At 37.3% G+C, this 21,109-nt stretch overlaps 1 protein-coding gene and 1 pseudogene across 2 annotated transcripts; one reads left to right on the top strand and one right to left on the bottom strand.

Moving 5' to 3' along the window:
- Positions 1-2,431, bottom strand: part of LOC137090822 (uncharacterized) — a 39,369-nt pseudogene extending 36,938 nt beyond the window's left edge.
- Positions 2,432-6,794: 4,363 nt separating this feature from the next.
- Positions 6,795-20,499, top strand: LOC137090930 (cytolytic toxin-alpha-like). Of its 2 annotated transcripts, XM_067454933.1 has the most exons (6): positions 6,795-6,855; positions 7,007-7,086; positions 7,396-7,490; positions 8,530-10,242; positions 19,636-19,721; positions 19,827-20,499. In XM_067454933.1, exons 3-6 carry the CDS (start codon positions 7,400-7,402, stop codon positions 20,151-20,153), a joined length of 2,217 nt encoding a protein of 738 aa, XP_067311034.1. In that variant the 5' UTR covers positions 6,795-6,855; positions 7,007-7,086; positions 7,396-7,399; the 3' UTR covers positions 20,154-20,499. The 2 variants fall into 2 exon arrangements, with proteins under 2 accessions (XP_067311034.1, XP_067311033.1); XM_067454932.1 differs by lacking the exon at positions 6,795-6,855 and having other exon boundaries at positions 6,975-7,086.
- Positions 20,500-21,109: the final 610 nt, after the last annotated feature.

Here is a 21,109-nt window from a genome sequence, read left to right as displayed (position 1 = left end):
ACACTGAACTCTAATATGAAATGACGATACATTCATACGGAAGTGTCTCTTCAGGCAGTAAAATGGTTTCCCCAATTAAGACATAAAAAACATTGTTTGTAATTTTCAATCATGTTTATACTCACTCGGGGTCAGAAGTCCCTTCTTCATCACTCACATTAGGGGGATGGCCCATGGACTCGACACTCTTCAAAGACACACAGCTGGGTTCTGGAGATCCTGCTTTAACATCCTCCTCCTCCTCCTCCTCCTCTCTCTTCTCATAGAGGCTCATTTTACAGGTAGTGCACTAGAAACTCACATAAATATAAAACATACTTCTTCAGATATTTTGGATGAATATTAAAACAAAATGTATGTTATTTGAAGTCAATTGTTCAACAGTAACACAAAAATACATGCAAATTATCCTTTTCTTAAACATGCATATCAAACTCGTTGAGTGTTAGTGTTGCATTTATTCAGTCATTTAATTATATCAGTAACGTTAAGCCAAAGTGAACTGGAATCAAACATTACCTATCAAAACCAGATTCCTTTTTCAATTCAATACTCCCATTTAGTTGCCAGTGCTTGAAGAATTTTGTTATATTTTTAATTTCACTTCTATATTCCTTGATACAGATTTTGTAAACAGCTAAAATTTGTGTATGGTCAATAGAGCTGATGCAATCCTGATTTGGACAATTAATTTCAGTTTAACCACTAAATCATATAGCCTACAGTAGATCAGGGGTCTCCAAACTTTTTTCATTTGAGAGCTACTTTTTAAAAATGAAAGTCGTCGAGAGCTTCTCATGTTATACAATACGTAAAACTCTTAAATAATGCATCTTAATTCTCATATTAACAACTATCCAAACTGTTTTACACCTGAAAGAGTGTAGTAGAAGTTCCAGTAGTCGGTACCAACACCATAAACATTTTACGGTACTCATTACCAATTTTGGTACCACAGCAAAATGTTTTTTTTAATTTTTAAATTTTATTTATTTAACTATTTAAAAAAAATCTATTAAATTTAATAAGTTTATTATTTACGATGATAATTATTATAAGTAAATCATACATAAACATTTAAAGGCTGAATGCTGTTTAAAAGTAATCATTGTATACATAAAATATCAAGTGAAAAATAAGGAACCATCTAGGCATTATTATTAGTAGAGACGTGCTATTATTACATAGAGACGTAGTTAAATCTACTGTAGGCTCAGCAGTAGCCTAATATATCCTGTCAGTTTCTCCACATTAAACTTCACGTTAAACCAAACCTTTATTTTGACGGGTTGCCGTGAAGACCTTTGAGTGTCTTTGTTCATATGACAGTTTTTTTTTTTAATTAAACGTTAAATTCTCATGAAGTGACCGTTTATGCGTCTGTGTGTGTCCATATTGACACACGGCAGAAACACGCGAGTGTCACACGCGTGTGTGTGTGCGCGCACGCTTCCGCGCACTCGCATCTGCGCCGGTTATTCACACAGACGCAGAATTTGCAGGAGTACTATTTAAATAGTAATTTGCAGTTTAATATTCACAGACACTGGTATATCCCTTACGAAACAAAAATATATTGCAATATATTTGAAAATATCATGCAATATATTCACATAGGCTATATGGGATTTAATATTTATATTTTCCAATATAGCCTATTGCAATATATTGAAAGCGGCAATCATTTGTATATTTTGCAATATATTGCATGAATATATAATATATTTTATAATACCATAAATATATTATTCCATATATTAAAATATATTTCAAGAAAATATATTGGTAAATATATTTTCCTTTCGTAAGGGATATTCGGCTACAGTCTGGAGCCCTGCGCTTGGATTAACGCGGAAGCTGCGTGTACAGAATATACTCAGGAGTCTGTAGGCCTACTACCGGTAATACAGAAATGCTGGTATCGTCATATTTTTAAAATGTCACTACCAACATGGTACTAAAGTACCTGTACTTGTGACAACCCTACATTTGCATGTTTACATTTACATTTGTTCATAAATAAAAAATTCTAAGTCAGATAAAATTAGCTCACTCTGATTAGATGCAAAGTATGTCTTGGCAAGCTACCTCCAATCAGGCCACGAGCAACTGGTAGTTCGCGAGCGACGTGTTGGAGACCCCTGATTGTCTTAAATGAATATGAAACAATCTATCTGGATACAATTTTCAAAGCTTAGTTCTGTTTCTGGTTCTGTCGCTAAAAAGAGATTAAGGCATCAGAAAATACACAGTAGCCTAGTCAATAAAAATTAAAAATGACATTTACATTAAACAATACATGAATATTAATGTTTTTTCAAACCTACCTCGGTTTCATCAGCAATCAAGCACAAATTTCATAAATTTATTGTGTTAGTCTATAAGCAACAGCATTTCAACTAAAAACGGATTCACAAACACATATCTCACAAGATGATTTCTTTCTCACAAAATGGACTTTGAACAGATTTTTTTTTTACTAGCTGCTCTGTTAAATCTTAACCACTGTAAGGGTGGTTCGCCTACAGTGATTCAGGCTGCAGGGTTGCCATATGACTAAATATAAGCGTTATCATCAAGATGGTAGAAACATTTACATTTCTCGTCTTTTACCACCCACTGAAACTTATACCAACAATGGAAATAAGCGCTGTTCCATTTGCAAAATATGTGGTTGCTATAATGTCACAAAATTGCATTACAATAGATAGCACTTCAAAGTAAATAGCCTACCGAATCCAAACTTTTAATAGAAATAATTTAGTGAAAAAATCTGATTATGCTTATAATTAAAATAGTTACAAAATAGATGTATGAGATAAAAACGTATACCATTAACCGTACCCATTATAAATAGAATGTTACCTGAGGGATAGTTAGAAAGATAGAGGAAGTGTAGAGAAAAAGAGACAAAGAACTTATGAAATGTTTATTCAAGGTGAACAGCCCTGCATAACTTAAAGCAGAGAAGCTATGGGAACTATGGTTATAGTTATAACCTGAGACGTTATAAGGGCATTTAGCCACATCCACACACAAAAACAAAAAACAAAAAAAAAGATCTCCATGGCCCTCTGCTGGAAACATATAGTAATTACACCTTATTCATAAAACTATAATTTTCTGCAGACCCCCCCCCCCCCCCAATCAACAGATGGCAGAATTCTGCATCTGACACCTAGATCAATATTCAGAAACAATTCATATTTAATTTTAATCATGATAATTTTGAGTGATTTTGCAGTAAATAGATCACTAGTTTGACATGTTCTCAGACAGCCGATTGATGACTGTTGTGATCCAGGTTTACCTCAAAATGTTGACAGTGCATTAAGTTTTGAGGAATAGCAGTGTGACTTCTCTTATATGACAAGCATCAAATCGAAAACCAATAGTGCAGATCCTGATTACACAATTAGGGAGATCACAGCAAACCACAATTTGCTCCACTTCTAGTTCTCTTTTTTCAAGAGCCAGACATACATGATGGAAAATGTGTTAGTAATTTATGTGAGTCAGAGTAGTGCATGTATTTATGAGCAAATATCATCATAGATCTGTTTAATTCACAAATTAATCATTCAATGTTATTTATTGTGAACCAGTTTATTTCAAAGAATCGATTCAAAAGATTCAGTCTTGGTGATGTCGATTTAATAAAGCCTACTTCATAAAGTTAATAGTTAACAGCGAGAATTTCAGATAGAATTTAAAGGTGCCCTAGAGTGAAAAATTGAATTAACCTTGCCATAGTAAAATAATAAGAGTCAGTACATGGACATAACACTTTGAATCTCAAACACCATTACCTCCTACTTCTTATGTAAATCTCGTGCATGAAAAACACCATGGAAAAATAAGTGATTCTCAACATAAGGCCAACCGTGACGAAATCGTTGGGGATCATTTATGCACGCACCCAACATTTGCATCTGTCCAAACATGTTCATTGTCAGGTGGAACTGACGGAGCCGAATCATCAGGACTGCAGATAAACAAGCGACACTTGAGGATAGCAAAACGGCAGCTCTCATGGACACAAATGTCTTGTTCCATGCTGTGCAGGAGACGTGAGGACTTTTCATACCCTTTCCACAGATAAAAAAAAAAAAAATGTCAACAGTCATGGTTGATGTTTATTATAATCGGATACCACAAAAATTAAATTCAAATGTTTGTTTGTTCAGCCCGTTTCAAGCAAGGTTAGCTCAGCATCTTAAACTGAAGAAAGTGGCAACTGAATTCCAACTATATTCCTGCAAGCAGTAAGTAGTGATTTTACTTATTGACTGTTAAAACAATTTCTGATTAAATTGAAAGTTTCTTAGAGAGACAGCATTGTCTAGATGACGCAAGATGCTTACAGTAACAATAGGAAACTCCAAGTACCATACAAAACTAAATAGTGTGTCTAATGACAAAGGTTAATGTTATTTTGTATTACAAAATACAACCGTAGATACTTTGCTTACAGATCGTTCACTCAATCCTTCTAGCAAACGTCACCTTTTCCACCATATAAGTTAAAACGATAGTCATTTGACAAGGCTATTCCTTTTGTAAATATATATATATATATATATATATATATATATATATATATATATATATATATATATATATATATATATATATATATATTTTTTTTTTTTTTTTTTTTTTTTTTTTTGAGAACTTAAGTATGATGTTTTTGCATGCTTGTATTTCAAAGCACATCACAATCATTGCTTAGCCTAAATTGTGATAAAATGTTATATAAAAATGCAATGTCGTTGACGAAAAAAGTAGTTTAAAAAAAAGTAGTTTAAAAAAAAACTTGAACAAAAACTACTGGTGTCGGAGGGAAAGAAGAGTGTTCGTGCTTGCAGTTGCCAGATTTCAGTAATTTAAATCCCCCAAACAGAGCTTTTCTGTGAAATGAACACGTATACTATCCGGTGTTTTCCCTTAACATGTATAATCTGGCAACCATATGAACGCAAGCTCTCTCTCGCGCGTGGATGATCTGAAAACACCAATAAACTAGTAAGCTGCATTTTATCAATCTCCATTTGAGATGTTTTGCTTAAAGTGTCATTCAGTCGGTCTGTGTTCTGTCAGGACTCATGAGCCGCTTCGCTGAACTGCAATGAGCTGTGAGCTGTTGAAATAAGCCATTTCTAAGGACATTAATATTCATGACTCTTCCAAATAAGGCAAAAAAAAAAATAAGGCAATAAATTGCCCTAAGTTACATCTTAGGGCAATGTATAGGGTTGTAAATAGACCTGTAAAACTGTATCTGGAAAGTGTTTGCCCTTAAATAAGCCACATACCCTCTATGTAGATATCAGAGAACAATTTAACATATTGTTTCAACTCATTCTAGGGCACCTTAAGCAAAAAAAAAAATTGTCGAAATGTGATCTAATTTTGGCCACACCTGAACCAGGAAAGGAAGTAAAATGTCAGTTTTTCAGGGATGTGCATTTATTGCATGGACTTAGCAAAAACATAATGTAAATTGAATGATAAATAAAAATGTAACAGGTACAATTCTTAATTGCATCATTGGGCTTGAACCCAGGTCTCCGGTGTGGGAGTTGGGCGCCCTAACAAGGACCGAAGTCTTCAACATCAGCTAAATTGTCTCTTGTGATTAGTAGAGTGAGGTTTATCTGCACAGCTCTGGCCTCTCTTACATTCACTTCCCTAAACCTCATTCTCAAATGCAGGGGCATAGCCTGAACTTTTTTTTCTGGAGTGGCCAGTGAAGACCAATGGATTTTATTGGGGTGGTCAAAAAATGACTGTATATCCTGCTTGGAATACCTTAAAATGGATGTGGAATGAAGCATGCAGAAAACAGATTTTATGTAACTGCATCTCAACAAACGAGTTAAACTGTATAATCGTTCTAATGTCATGATTGCCCTTTTGCCTGATTTTTATCTTCCATATGAGTCTTCGTATAGGCAACCGATCAAGCATCTAATTGTTTTTAGTAAACATCACTTTTTTTTAAAAATAGGGCTGTCAAGTGATTACATTTTTTAAATCTAATTAATACACAATATAGCAATTAATGAATTAAATTTAAAATGTATTGCAAATTAATCGCACATCAAATTTAGCTGAGAAATTACTTCATTATTGGCCACATTTGCCCCAATGTCCTACTCTCCCCGCTCTGTGCTTGTCTGTGTCTTGAATGTCTCAGGTGTGGGAGGTTGGCGCCCTAACAAAGAGGCTAAAGACCGTAGTTTTTACTGCCAGTTTCTAGATAACCTCTTAAGATCAAGGGAATGAGGTTTATCTGCACAGCTCTTACTAGCCGGCCATAAAAAAAGTGAAGATCATACCCTACTAGTAATAACTCAAGTATTACCAAATCCATTGGAAGGAATTACTATCCAAAACCTAACAAAAACCTCCAAAGCTTAAAATGACTTCAGACATTGCTTGAGAGCCATCATGTTTTTCACTTTAGTATACTACTGATCCAAATAATTAGTAATTCCTTCTGTTGCCATGACCTTTACTTTAATGAATTATACATTGTATTGTTCTTTGTTCTCCAGGAGGTATGATTTAAATATCAATTATTCATTAGTTAATAGGGAACTACCACAGTCCACTGAGCACCATTTCTTACTAATTTGTTTATCAGATTTTCTTGTTTGTTAATATTTACTTATTTCTTTGGTTTCCCCTTTTACGACTTCCCTTGTGTAACTTCTTACCATTATGTGCACATCATGGGCACCTAGAAAAAAACAAGAACTAGGCCTTAGATATACATTCCCTTACAGGAACTCAAGACACGTGCATACAGCACCTCTCTTTCTTGTTATATTTCTTAATATGCCATATATGGTAGGGGTTGATTTTTGAGTACTATAACTGGATGGACTGAACATTGTGGTTGACTGATTCTGCTTTATCTTGTGTATAAATATGACCCTTCTAAACTTGAGAACGTTATGGTACTGCACTGTCTCTGTGTCTTCTTGATACTTCTCCCAAGATCTCGCACTGCTGCTGCCACACATCAACGGATCCCTGATCGCTTCGAAGGCTGCAGATAGTCTACCTGAAAAATAATCGGTAACACTTTACAATTATATACAAATGCATTTGTTAATGTATTAAAACCACTGAATTAGATCACGTATTCATATTTTTAAAGGATTTTAAATAGTTTTAAAAATAAAAATAGTATTAAAATTTATTTATACATTAATTTAAGTAAAAAATAAATAAAAAAATATGTGTACCTTTATGTGTTACCTGACTTTAATTTAATATATTAAAAACTTTAAGAATAATAATTGAGTAATATCAATTATTAAAGAATAATAATTGAGTAATAATTAAAATGATCTATTTTATTTTTTATTTTATTTTATTTATCAGAGCCATGGAAGCAGAACCAATCGAAATGGCAGCCTTAGGAAGACCTCTGTTTCCTGGTATGCTGTATGACTGCCGCAAGGATTCCTTCATTCCAGGTGCTGTTTGTTTGTTTGTTTGTTTGTTTGTTTAATTTTGCAATACAATATGAACACAATAAGTTTACTTTTTTATGTAAGTACATAGTAGTTACAACCACCTGATATAAAGTGGGACCTAATCTGTTCATCTGCTGTTAATATTATTTGCTAAAATTGCCATCTGAATTATATCTTTGCATAAAAAAGCATTTAAAAAAACATTAAAAAAGTTCTAGCCACTGCCAGCATTTTTGATAATTTTCACAAAATGTTTGTGGCCCCAAAAATATTTTATTGTATGAATATCTGAACATGCAATATATCAAAAGAACAACATCAAAACACAGATGGAGTAGATCGAGTTCATCAACACCCACAAAGCTTCTCATTCTTAACCAATTTATGGGTTCAACATTTGGTTGTTTTGATTTTCTTGATGATCTCAACTAGGGCTACACAAACACACACAGGCTTGCAGTGTCCCCAACACAACTATTAAATCAGTTTAAAACTGTATTATACATATTTGGGTTGGGCGATGTCCCCCAATTATAATTATATAATTATAATTATTCGTTATTTAACTTTATTTAGCCTATTTTATTTCCCAACTAATGATTCATCTAGGCTTCCTAATAGGTTGCATGTAAGGAAAAAAAAGAAGCTTTCTTTCACTTAAGAAGAGGTGTGCACTTTTAAGCACTTTTTATTTTATTATCTCTTTACATAAATATAATCTATTTCTTTCTTTTTTCTATTTCTATTTAAAAGCTATAATTTCGTTATTTTACTAACTCAACAAGTGACTCATCCACGCTTTCTAATACGTTGCATGTAAAGGGGAAAAATTAGACTAGCTTTCTTCCACTTAAGAAGAGGTGTGTACTTTTATGCACTTTATTTTAATATCTCTACATAAGTATTTTTTTCTTCTTACAAACTATGATGGACAATTATATCATCCATCAGCACAACCCTAATACATATAAGACTTACACATTTACTTCAACACTACATCACTTTTGCACACAACTCTTTGAGCCACTTCTCATTTCAGGTGTTACTCTGTGGGATAAGAAATCATTGACTGAAGATTTGGACAGTCGTCCAGAGCTCATGACAGATTTGAAGTTTAGTAGCTCTGACTCTCTCTCTAGCAAGTCTAATCTCCTGGATATCAGTGCTTCCCTGAAGGCCAGCTTCATGGGAGGGCTGGTGGAGGTAGGAGGATCTGCCAAATACCTGCGTGACACCAAATCCTCAAACAAACAATCCAGAGTTACAATGCATTACAGTGATACCTCCAGATTCGAACAGCTCACTATGACCCAGCTGGGCAAGATCACCTACCCTCAGGTGTTTGACCAGAAAACTGCAACTCATGTGGTCACGGCTGTTCGGTACGGAGCTCAGGCCTTCATGGTGTTTGATCAGATGGCTTCAGAAGATGAAAGCAAGCAGGAGATTGAGGGAAAACTCAATGTCATTGTCAAGAAGATTCCTGCTTTTACTATTGAGGGAGAAGGATCTGTAAAAATGACAGAAAATGACATTAAAACCGCAAAGAATATCACTTGCACATTTCATGGTGACTTCCATCTTGAGCAGAATCCCACCACATTCTTGGAAGCCCTTAATTTGTACAAGCAGCTCCCTTCTCTGCTGAAGGAGAATCGACAGAATGCAGTTCCAATAAAAGTCTGGCTATATCCTCTTCATTTATTGGACACAAAAGCTGCACAGTTAGAGAGAGAAATAAGCACAAGTCTGGTTTCCAACACTGAACATATAATGGAGGGGCTGGGAGAAGTAGAAAGGACATGCAATGACCTGTCCAGAAGAACAATGGTTAATGTTCTGAGTGACATTGAAGAGAGGCTGCGCTCATTTCAGGGCTCATTTAGCGTTTACAAGACAGTGCTACAGAAAGCAGTGGCCGGGGTCTTGCCTACTATTCGAGGAGGAGGGAAGGAGGAGAAGTCACTGGCAGACATCCTGACGATCCACTACAGCTCCCCTTTTAATGCTGACAAGCTTAACCAGTGGTTACATGAAGCAAAGTCTGAACTTAACCTCTTGAGTTCTCAGACTAAGACGCTGGAGGAGATACAAATTATAGACTCTGATGGTTTGAACACCATCCTCCTCGATCCTGATATCAATGTTGTGATGTGCTTGAACTTCACATCTCTGAAGTATGAAGACCCATATCTTTCAGCCCTGAATGAGTTTCTGAAATCTGATCAGTTTAAAGAATTAGATGAAAACAAAAATGTGCTTTCTGATGCACCTGTCAGAAAATGGGTCAATGATCCTGATGTAATAAAAAAGATGAGAGAGAACTTATCTCGCTTCAGAGGTTTTTCAGAAGCCAATAAAGATGACAAGAAGATCAGTTTCATTATTTCTGCTGTCTCTGATGCCTCCCATCCAGGCTCCTCTATCTATTTGTACGAAAAAGGGAATCTGACAGACACACAGTTCCAGCCCGTGCCCAAGCCAGACCCACCGATAGTGAAGAATAACCTAGACCAAACTGTGTCTCTGAAACTGCAGAAGTCTCCAGTGTCATACAGAGTAGAGTACAAGGAGGTAAAAGCAGATTCTGGAGCTGAGGAGAGTCAACAGTGGCTTGTCATAAACACAGCTGATGAAGACTTTACTCTGACTGGATTGAAATATGGATTGCAGTACTTGATCCGCTACAGGATAGTGGATAAAGTGGGAGTGAGTGAAGCCAGCGATACTGTCAACGTCGTACTGACTTTAGGTAAGTGTCATGTGTAGATTAAATGAATAATATTGTTTTTATTAGCTAGATTCACACAGTCAGTGTGTGGGTTTGACAATATAATAACAGGAGTGACTCTAAAACTGTCGCATTCACACAGCGGATTATATACAGTATTCCAGCTGCTACTATGTGAATGAATATAGGGACTGGCTAACTGTTTTATGATACCATATATTAAACAACTTACCACCATTTCCTCCAACCAATACGCCTATATAGGCTGTTTGTCACTTCTCTAAACTACGACCCATAGGAGCATTTACTAAAGTTGTGCAACTATCGACAGCAAGACACTTTCATTTTTAATGCTTTGTTTCCCTTTTATTTGCGTCATATTTGGGGTTTTCCATAGCTCAATTGATAGAGCACTGCAAAATACAGCATCAAGTAATAATTATGCAATTGTGGGTTTGATCACAAAGAACACATGTGCTCATAAAGTGTATATAAACTATAAATCACGGGGTAGGTTTAGGGGTCGGTGTAGTTGTTAATAAAAATTCATCAAAAAAGCTGTATGAGAATCATTAAAAGCAGTATAAATATTGAACATGCGTTTGAGAGATGGAGACAACTTAAAGAAGACAAAGGCTTTAAAACAAATGCTGAGATGGCACATTTTCTCCTTGACAGGTAGCCAAAGTCATTTAGCTAATGTATCCTGGCTACTAGTAGCAAAATTTTAAGTAAATTCAACATTCAGACAGTACTTCCATTTACACTGTTTCGTGGTGCCTGGTTGTTAAGACGGCGTGTATTCAAGAGAGTGTCCAAATAGTGCGGATGTACAGATGGGTCATGGCTGTTTATCACATCGGTAACTACCGTGACAGAAAAATACGGAAACTACAAACACTAATTTAATTTAATTTACAAATGCATTTGCAACTGAATAAGTTGATGTTGTGTTATCATGCTAACGTACATTGCTAGGTTTATTTATTTTTTAGCTACGAGGGTCCACGCACCTCAACCCCGTGTAAAAAATCTCTAGATTTAGTTGATGGCACCTGCACTGTCTAATATTGACTGTCCATCAATTGGAACAATTTCAGAATGGTCAGTATCTGATTCGATATTATTTTTCAAACCAAACTGTGAATTGTAAACTATGAATTACAGTCTAAACATATGGTTTACAAACTGATTACGGTTACAACCGGGCCGCTCATTTTTGCAGCCTTTGAAATGAAACGCAATTTCAGGGTTATAAAAATCCATATGAGGTGGTTTATCAATTTGAAATAATATATTGGAAATGAATACATTAGCTGATCAACTTACAGTTTAAGGCTCGCTGCTTTCCATCATCAGGTGCACTCATTCCTGCTGGTGTCGTCAATCTGGCAACCTGCATGTGCTTTAAGTCTTCAAGGGGCCGGCCCGGCCAGGTGAAAAAACCTGCTCCAATATTTTTAATTTGCATTGCAATACCTAGTTCAACCATTTAACTAGGCATTTTCAAGCCCCTTTAATATAATATTCTAATATCAATCTAGATTGCAACAAGTCTCTCATGAAAGCATCTCAACTGAAAACAGCTAGGCATTTTCAGCAGAGCGCCTAGCGTTTTCAGTTGGCTAAAACGCTTTGGTGGAAACACGGCCTTACTGATTTGGTGTAACACAATATGAAGAACATGAAACATTGTCATCTATACATGTGCTGCACTGCAAAAAGTGCTTTTCTTATTTAGTATTTTTGTCTTGTTTCTAGTCAAAATTTCGCAAAATTCTTAGCATAAAGTAAAAATTATTGTTTGGTTTTGGGGAAAAAATAACTCACAATTAAGAGAGTTTTTGCAATTTTGAGTTATTTTTCTAGCCTAGAAATCTAGACGCACCCTAGCGGCAGCAAATTTAATCTGCCCGCAAGTGTCGTCCAGGAACTCTCAATACCCTTCTGAGCTGTATTCCTCTCAATCTGGACGGGCCAATCACATCGTGTATAGAGTCGGTGGGCGGGGCCATAATGACGACGGCTGAGTTGCGTTTGCGTGCTTCTAGTAAACACAGAAAGTGGCGAACGGCGGCGGTCTTTCGAATCAGCTTTGACTGCGATTCTGGAAGACTTGGAGTTAAGCTTTTCTCTGAGAAAAGAACAAAGAACGGCACTGAAGTCATTCTTAAAAAGGGAAGATGTGTTCAGAGTTTTGCCGACCGGATACGGCGAATGTTTAATCTATCAGCGAGCTCTGCTTCACCTTCGTTGCTCTGGTTGGTTGTAGCGCTATCCTATCGCGTGCAGAGGGAGTTTGAAAGACAACCGTTTATCCCGCCCCTCGGATTGAGCTGTCAATGGTGAGTTTCCAGACCAAACATCTTGATGTGGGTCTGGCTTGTCAGGCTATTATTTTCCACCAAAACAAGACAATTACTTTTTCTTGTCTAGTAAATACTTCTTGTTTTTTTTTTGGATCAAAATTTTTAAAATTTATTCATATTCCAGGAACATATCAAAGCTCCAATGAACTATATACAGACAGATGCCATGAAAACAGTTCACATTGAGAAGAAAAATAAAAAATAAAAATAAAATAAAAATAATAATAATAGTAAGTAATAAACTAGATAGATAAGTAATAATAAATAATAAATAGTACATATACATATGTATACACATATATGAAATGAAGGAAAGAAAAGAAAAGGTAGAATGTCAACATTTCAGCTTGTCTAATAATATCTTTGCTATTTCTGTCCAACTCTGAATAGTTTTTTCCTTTGCACCGTTGAGCTTGGCAGTGGTACTTTCTAGTAAGACAATGTCTCTGAAGTAGGATAGCCAAAGGAAAGTTGTTGGGATGGATGGTTCTATCCATAGTTTTAGAATAGTCTTTTTGGCAGCAGTGCTTGCTGCCAATATGGTCCTGTTTTGGTGAGCGTTTAGTTGGAGAGCGGAATCGTCTAAAAGCAGAAATATCACAGGGTCCTGAGGTATATTAACGTGTAGAATGTCAGAAAGAGTCGTACAAACAAAAGTCCAGAAAGGAACCACTGTTGGGCATTCCCAAAACATGTGCAAATAAGAACCTACTGTAGATGTCGTACATAAATGACAGTATGGATTAGGTCTAAAATGCATCTTATATAATATACTAGGAGTGATATAAGCTCTGTTAATACATTTGTAATAAATCATTTGGTGTGCCAGGTTCTTAGATGCTGTGAAACATCTGGCCCATACCACAGCCCAATCAGGTTTAGCTAAACCTTCCTTTTCCCAAGAGTAGACGGCTGGAATATAAGAGTATTGCAATGAAAGAGTTGAATTATAGACCTTGGAAACTAAGCCACTATAGGGGGTATCAGGGTCTAGCCACTCCCACAGAGGATGTGGCAAGACGCCAGTGACCCAAGGGACGCCATAAGCTTTCAAGGCTGACCTCAATCTTAAATATAAAAAGAAAGAAAATCCAGGTAAGGAGAACTCTATGTTTAAGTCCTGAAATGATTTGATGCCCTCGTCACCGAAAATATCATTCAGGGTGTGAACACCTAGATTGGACCAAGCTTTAAAAACAAAGGGTTTGTTACCAGTACGTAAAGCAGTATTATGCCATAATGGTGTTGATTTGGTGTATAAAAAGGGGCCTCCCATAATTTTCTCAATCTTTTTCCACACATCAAGGGAGTATTCGACAATTGGTCCATAGTTTTTCTTAGAGCATTTGGAGATACCTGAAAAGGGTAGATCTTGTAGGCGAACAGGATGGGTAATATTCACTTCTAAATCTCGCCAAGGAACCAGAGAATCAGGATTGACCCAGGTCTTGATTGGTCTTATTTGAAACGCCAAGTTATATAATTTGAAATCAGGAAATGACAGACCCCCATCCAGTTTCTTACGCTGCATTGTCTTGAGTCGGATTCTGGGTCTCTTCTTATTCCAGATAAATCTAGAAATAGCCGTGCTGAGCTCTTTGAAAAAACACTCAGGAGGTGCTAACGGTAACATGGAGAATAAAAAATTAACCCTAGGAAGCACATTCATTTTAATAGTGGATATTCTTCCGTGAAGAGCTAAACATAAGGGGGACCACCTCTCTAAATCTTCTTTGATCTTATTCAGAAGGGTTTGATAATTACATTTAGGAATAAGATTAATTGGATGAGATATGGTGATTCCCAAATATGTAAACTGTTTAACAATGGGGATCACGGGAGGCAGGCTATTAGATTCCTGTCTCGCTGAGTCATTAAGAGGTATTAAGGCTGATTTATTCCAATTAATTTTGTAACCCGAGAGAGAACCAAATATTTCAAAAAGTTTTAAACATTCAGGAACGGACGTGGAAATATTGGAAACATAGAGCAAAATGTCATCAGCATAAAGAGAGATTTTATGCAAAGTGTTTACACAAATAATGGGTTCAATAGTTGACCACTGACGTACTGCTTGAGCCAACGGCTCTATTGATAAAGTAAAAAGTAAAGGCGATAGTGGACATCCTTGGCGGGTACCCCGACCAAGAGGAAAAGGTAGAGATACTAAGGAGCCGGTAAGAACACGGGCTGAGCAGCTATTATAAAGAGTTCTAATCATTTTAATAAAGCCTTGTCCAGCCCCTACATGTTCCAGGACCGACCAAAGAAAGCTCCATTCGATTCTATCAAAGGCCTTCTCCGCGTCCAGTGAAATGACTGCGGAGGAGGCCGTGTAAGAATTTGATCTATGAATGATGTGTAACAGTCTCCTAATGTTATCGGATGCGAAGCGATTTTTAAGAAAACCGGACTGATCGTAGTTAATGATCTTATCTATGCATTTACCCAATCGAAGAGCTAGAGTTTTGGCAAAAAGTTTTGCATCGGTGGTAATTAAACTAATAGGTCGGTAGCTAGCACATTCTGTGGGATCCTTGCCCTTCTTAAGTAAAAGGGTAATGAGAGCTGTGTTTTGGTCCCTATGCAGGGCTCCATTTTCAATTGCAAAATTAAAAGAGTTTAGAATAAGTGGTGATACTATATCCCAGATAGCAGAAATTAATTCAGGGGGAATTCCGTCACTACCTGGAGCTTTGTTTTTTGGCATAGTGTCCAGGGCCAGTTTTAGCTCTTCAAGCGACACGGGACAATTTAGCATCATCTCATGGTGTTCATCAATTTTAGGAAGGTGAAACTTTTGCAGAAAAGACTTTTGTTGCTCATAGTTTATAGAAGAATTAGAAGTGTACAATTGTTCATAATAATTTTTAAAAATTTGGTTTATATCTTCAGGTTGGGTGCATAAAATACCGTCATTCTTTACAGCATTTATGTTTGCTCTAGATTCCATCTGTTTGATCCGTAATGCTAATAATTTACTTGGTCTTTCACCGTTGAAATAATAACTTTGCTTTGTTCGATGCATAATAAATTCAGCTCTGTGAAAAAGAAATCCCTTTAACTCCGATTTAAGTGCATTTAGTTCTTTGACCTTCTTTTGACAATAGGTGTTTTTTTTAAGATTCTGCTCCAACTCTTGAATTTGTCTTTCCAACTCATTTCTACGGCCATTCCTAGATTTCTGACGAAAAGAAGAGAACCCAATGCATTTCCCTCTGATAAAGCATTTTGTTACCTCCCATAAAGATTGGGGATTATTCGTAGAACCCCTATTCAGTTCAATAAACTCTAATAGGGAGGTACGGAGTTGTGATAGGAAGTCTTGATCATGCAGTAGGGATGTATTAAACCTCCAACGCTTACGCCCAGAGGGAGCAGAAAATGGAAGAAGACATAAAGTTACCGGGGAGTGGTCTGAAAGAAGAAGGGGTAATATATCAGCGTTATCGATAAAGGGGATATAAGCAGGGGATATAAGCAGATAATCAATGCGTGAATAGGATTTGTGGCGGGCCGAAAAGAACGTATAGTTTTTGGCACTATCATTCCTCAGTCGCCAAATGTCACACACATTGGTCTGTTTTATAAAATCATTAAATAACTTTGAAGAGGCAGAATCAGAGTGAGATATTTGAGACCTGTCAAGTAGGGGATTATGCACAGTATTAAAATCCCCGCCTATCACTAGATGGTAGTCATTAATACTTAGAATGATACGGATAAGCTGTTGATAGAACTCTTTATCATATTCATTGGGGGCATATACTGAAATAAATGCGCATTTAATATTTGACCATGTGCCGAATACGCAAGTAATGCGCCCATCTGCATCACTTTTAGAACAATGTATGGAAAAGGGGAGGTGGCGCGCTATCAAAACCAGGACCCCTTTAGATTTATTAGCAGATGAAGAAAAAGAGACTAATTTATAGTGCCTATTCTGAAAACGATGTACGTCACAGGCTTTTAAGTGAGATTCTTGTATTAATACAACAGATGCGCGTTTAGATCTTAAATAATCTAAACATTTGGTTCTCTTAATGGCACCATTTAAACCATTGACATTCCAAGATACTATATTAAGAGCCATAAATCAGTCGTAACATGCATTCTGAATATAAAACAAAATTTGTGGACTCACATGGATAATTCATGGCATCTGGAACTTTAAATGAACAACAACAAGAAAAAATAAAAGAGAAGGCAGAAAGCAGAGAGTTAGAACGAACTCTCCTGCCTGCCAGAACAATAAACTCGTCTGGATACGTGGCCATAGTAACAGTCGATCGCTCGAGTCCTAAAGGCCAAGCCGACTCGGCATCACAGTTTCAAAAATAGTGCTCGGCGTTGTTGCGGCGATAGACGAGCCTCCTCTATATCCTTTTATAGCGGTCACGGGCTGCTGGCGTCTATGAACATTCCGGCTGGCGTTTCATCTCCTGTGGGCAGAGGTGTAGCGAATGCCTGGTGTTGGTCCACATAAGAATCCACTTCAGCTGGCGTTTCGAGCAGAGAAGTCGATCCGCGATCCGTCACCTTGATCGTAGCGGGGTAAATCAAGAAGGAAGATATTCCAAGCTGCGTGAGTTTTTTCCTCGACTGGTTCATCGCACGTCTTTTCATGGCAGTTTGGTTACTGTAATCCGGGAAGAAGAGAAGAGAGCTGTTTTTATGAAGTATCTGACCCGCGGCGCGGGCTCCTTTTAGGATCGCGTTTCGGTCCTGAAAACGTAGCAGTTTAAAGATAAATGTTCGCGGACCCTTTCTGCTGTTGTCACCGGTATAGATGCGATGTGCCCTTTCTATCTCTATCGGTCCATTTTTAAGGGAAGGGATCCAGATGGGTAGTTGAGTTTGCATAAAACCCACGGGGTCACTGCCCTCTTCCCCTTCTTTAAGACCAACGAGACGTATGTTGCATTGACGGCTCTTGTCTTCAAGTCTCGCCATCTTGTCTTGAAGTGCGTCCACGGCCAGCTTAACTTCTGCCGACTCTTGCTTAACTTTCCGAACTGCCGTCTGAATATTATCGAAGTTGTTGCTGATTACTCGTATCTCTTTCTCCAGGGAACCAATTCTTTCAGCAATCGGTTGAAATTCCTCTTTGAAAATTTCCCTGACGACGCCAAGCTGTAGTTTTAGCTCGTCGGCCATCATGACGCGCAGCGCTTCGTTATCAGGATCTTTCAGCCGTTTCTTCTCCGGAGAGGCTGGTAAAAGCTGACGTTTAGCCATCATCCACTAATAAATGAACACAGGAAGCAAATATATCGTGGTAGTGCCGAGAACGGATGATTAATCGACGCCGAGTAGCGGAGCTCAAGACTCAAGCGGCCATTCCTGTCAGTGGGTCACGTGATCTCCTACTATTACTTCTTGTTTTAAGAATTTTTAGATGTTTGGACCAGAAACAAGACACAAATTCTAAGTAAGAAAAGCATTTTTTTTGCAGTGTGCAAGATGGTTCCGGCAGAGAGAGAATGCTCTTATGTGCGCCTTGCATGCTGACCGTGGCACTGTACAGAAAACAAATTAGATACCAGAGTTTGTTTGGAACCGAACCGAGAGCACCTCTTCAGCTGTGTCTCGTGCGGTTGTTGGTCCACACCTGAGTGCAGTCTCTGTATTCACACATGCTCAAAAGATCCACACAAAGGGTGAAAACGAAATTAAGTATGATTAAATCAAACCAATCCAGACAGGTGTGAATACACCCTTAATTAATGGACAAATGCTTCTTTAATGTTTCTTTTTTTTCTTTAAATGCTTTTTACATTTGCACCTAAGTGTAGAGCACAGCAAAAATGAGACACTGGGTGCGTTTACACGCACGTTCTTAAGGCGATTATGCCTAATAAGCCGACAATGAACATTGACATGTAAACGCTGTAACCCTTTTCTTTTATCAGAGTAAGGTCATAAACAGCTTAAGCATAAATCAGGACTGGTAGTTTTTTGCCTCTTACCCCGATTTTGCATGGCATGCAAACGCATTAACCTGCTTTCTGTCGGCTCATTGAAGTGTGTGTGTGTGATAGGTGACAAAAACGCAAACTTAGAGCAGATTTAAATGCATACAGACAGAGCGAGCTAGCGTTTTATATGAAATAAGTACATATATCACAAACGCAGACTCTTTTTGACTCACAGTATTTTTAAACTGCAGCCATATCACCCTGTAGCCCAAGACTGGTTTCCCACTGAAGCTAAGCAGGGCTGAATGGGAGACCAACTGGGAAAACTAGGAGCTGCTGGTAGAGGTGTAGAGGTGAGGCCAGCAGGTGGCGCTCACCCTGTGGTCGCTATGTGTCCTAACACCCCAGTAAAGTGATGGGGACACTATACTGTTAAAGAGCATCGTCTTTCGGATGAGACGTTCGGATGAGAGGTCCTGACTCTCTGTGGTCATTAAAAATCCCAGGATGTCCTTCAATAAAAGAGTAGGGTTGTAACCCCGGCATCCTGGCCAAATTTGCCCATTGGCCTCTGTCCATCATGACCTCCTAATAATCCCCATACACTGGCTTAATCACTCGGTCTCCTCTCCACCAACCAGCTGGTGTGTGGTGGGCGTTCTGGCGCAATATGGCTGCCTTCGCATCATGGATGCTGCACATTGGTGGTTGAGGAGATTCCCCTTCTATGTAAAGCGCTTTGAGTGCCTAGAAAAGCGCTATATAAATGTAATGAATTATTTATTATTATTATTATTATTATTATTATTATTATTATTATTATTTTAAGATGTGTTCTCATCTCTGATGCAGCAAAAGTAGAAGAGGTTCAGTCAAAAGGGTGCATCTGTAACTGCATGAGCGAATAATATGAGCCGTAATTCTCCTGCTGACACACAGGTTTACCAAAAATGCAGTTGCGAGTCAGTTCAGTTATTGAATTCTGTTGTCACTCTAATATTAAGGGAACCGTGTAAATGTTACTGTATTTATCACTCTAAAACAGGACTGACCATCATATTCTGCTGCTGTGTGAATGTAGCAATTTGTTGCAAAAAAAGTTTTCCCCCTCTTAATTCCTTTCTCAGTACAAGTGGGTGGGAGCGGAGGTTCTGAGTTCTCCTTCAAGTCCCTTACCTCCGACATTTCGTATATCAGAATTACTTACAGTGAGGTGTGTGAAGATTGTTTTCTATTTCTATTTTCTTTCATTCCTACTATTTTAATCACATTTTTATCTAGTTATTTGATTCACATTAAACACATTTGTGCTTTTTAGATGACACTGAACACAATCGAGATGGTTTTCTCTGGCACACGGAAGGTGGAAATTGGTGGTCCAGAAGGAACTAAAGAAGAAACATTTATATTTGATGAAAATGATAAAATTATTGCTGCAACACTGTGGCCAAATATTGATAATAGCAGATGTGGGGGTTTGGAATTTGTGGTTGCCAAAAGCAATGGTGAAAGAAAGACATTTTCTGTTAAGTGTGATCATCTGGGTGAGCCTGTGAGTATTGAAGTGAAGTCTGGTAACTGTTACTGCATTAGGGGAAGAAGCGGAACGCAAATTGATGCTCTGGCTTTCGACTTTTACATTTAACATTTAAAAAATACAACAACATTAATCTAAACAGCAATCATATTTACTTATATAAATCAGGCTTATGATTGGATATGATTCGTTATGATTGAAGTATCAAATTTGAATCAATCAGTAGTATTTAATACTAATCAAGTCTCAATCAGACTATTAACACATATTTTGAGATTAATGAAACCATAATAAACAAATAAACGACAAGTTAAATCTATCAAATATATGAGTCAGTCAATTAATAGTAATTGTATTCAAGGATATTCTGGGAGAAAAATGTATTGAATCTTATTCTTTCCATCTTTATATTTCTGTTCTCTATCACCTGTGTTTTGTACCTTGTGGAAGTACTTGATTACAATAAAAAGTTTAACTTCTTTTGTCTGACACAAGCCTTTCTTGCTTTTTTAAAATTTTTGTGTATTTCATGATCTTTTATTTTAGTTGCAAGTTGTTGTTTACAATTATAATTAATTATATGCAACAGTGTTTTAATGTGTGTCCAGAACAAAAGTCAAAGACAATTATGAGGCAGGAAGAGAAAGGCAGGGTCAGAGAGCTCTCTGATTTTATCAGAGGTGGGAATGGGAGTGAGAGACATGGGAGGAGCGAACGAGACCTAATTGAGAATGAGAGTCACCTGCAAGGCACACCGATCTGGAGTCCTCTCATGAGAGAGCTCGGAGGCATATAAGGACGAGAGAGGACCAGGCCTGGAATTTACGTTGTGTTTTGTTTACATTTTGTTGTGTGTGTGTGTGTGTGTGTGTGTGTGTGTGTGTGTGTGTGTGTGTGTGTGTGTGTGTGCGCGACAGTCGTTCCTGAGGGGCTTTTTATATTTGTAGTTGTCTCATACTTTGTAGATGCGCTATTATTTGTAAATGCTGTTTATGATAGCTTTTGATATACAGTTTTAGCATTATTAAAGCTTTAGTACAGCAAAATACATTATTGTCTTTTAG

This window comes from Pseudorasbora parva, chromosome 10 (genome assembly GCF_024679245.1).
Source record: "Pseudorasbora parva isolate DD20220531a chromosome 10, ASM2467924v1, whole genome shotgun sequence".
Classification (NCBI taxonomy): domain Eukaryota; kingdom Metazoa; phylum Chordata; class Actinopteri; order Cypriniformes; family Gobionidae; genus Pseudorasbora; species Pseudorasbora parva.
The sequence above is the reverse complement of the archived record's forward strand: the minus strand, read 5'-3'. Positions and strand labels throughout refer to the sequence as shown.

Coding starts and splice junctions, on each gene's coding strand:
- LOC137090930 (XM_067454933.1), top strand. CDS start 7,400: ATGGAAGCAGAACCAATCGAAATGGCAGCCTTAGGAAGACCTCTGTTT. Junction 7,491..8,529: donor CAAGGATTCCTTCATTCCAG/GTGCTGTTTGTT, acceptor TTCTCATTTCAG/GTGTTACTCTGTGGGATAAG. Junction 19,722..19,826: donor TCAGAATTACTTACAGTGAG/GTGTGTGAAGAT, acceptor TGTGCTTTTTAG/ATGACACTGAACACAATCGA.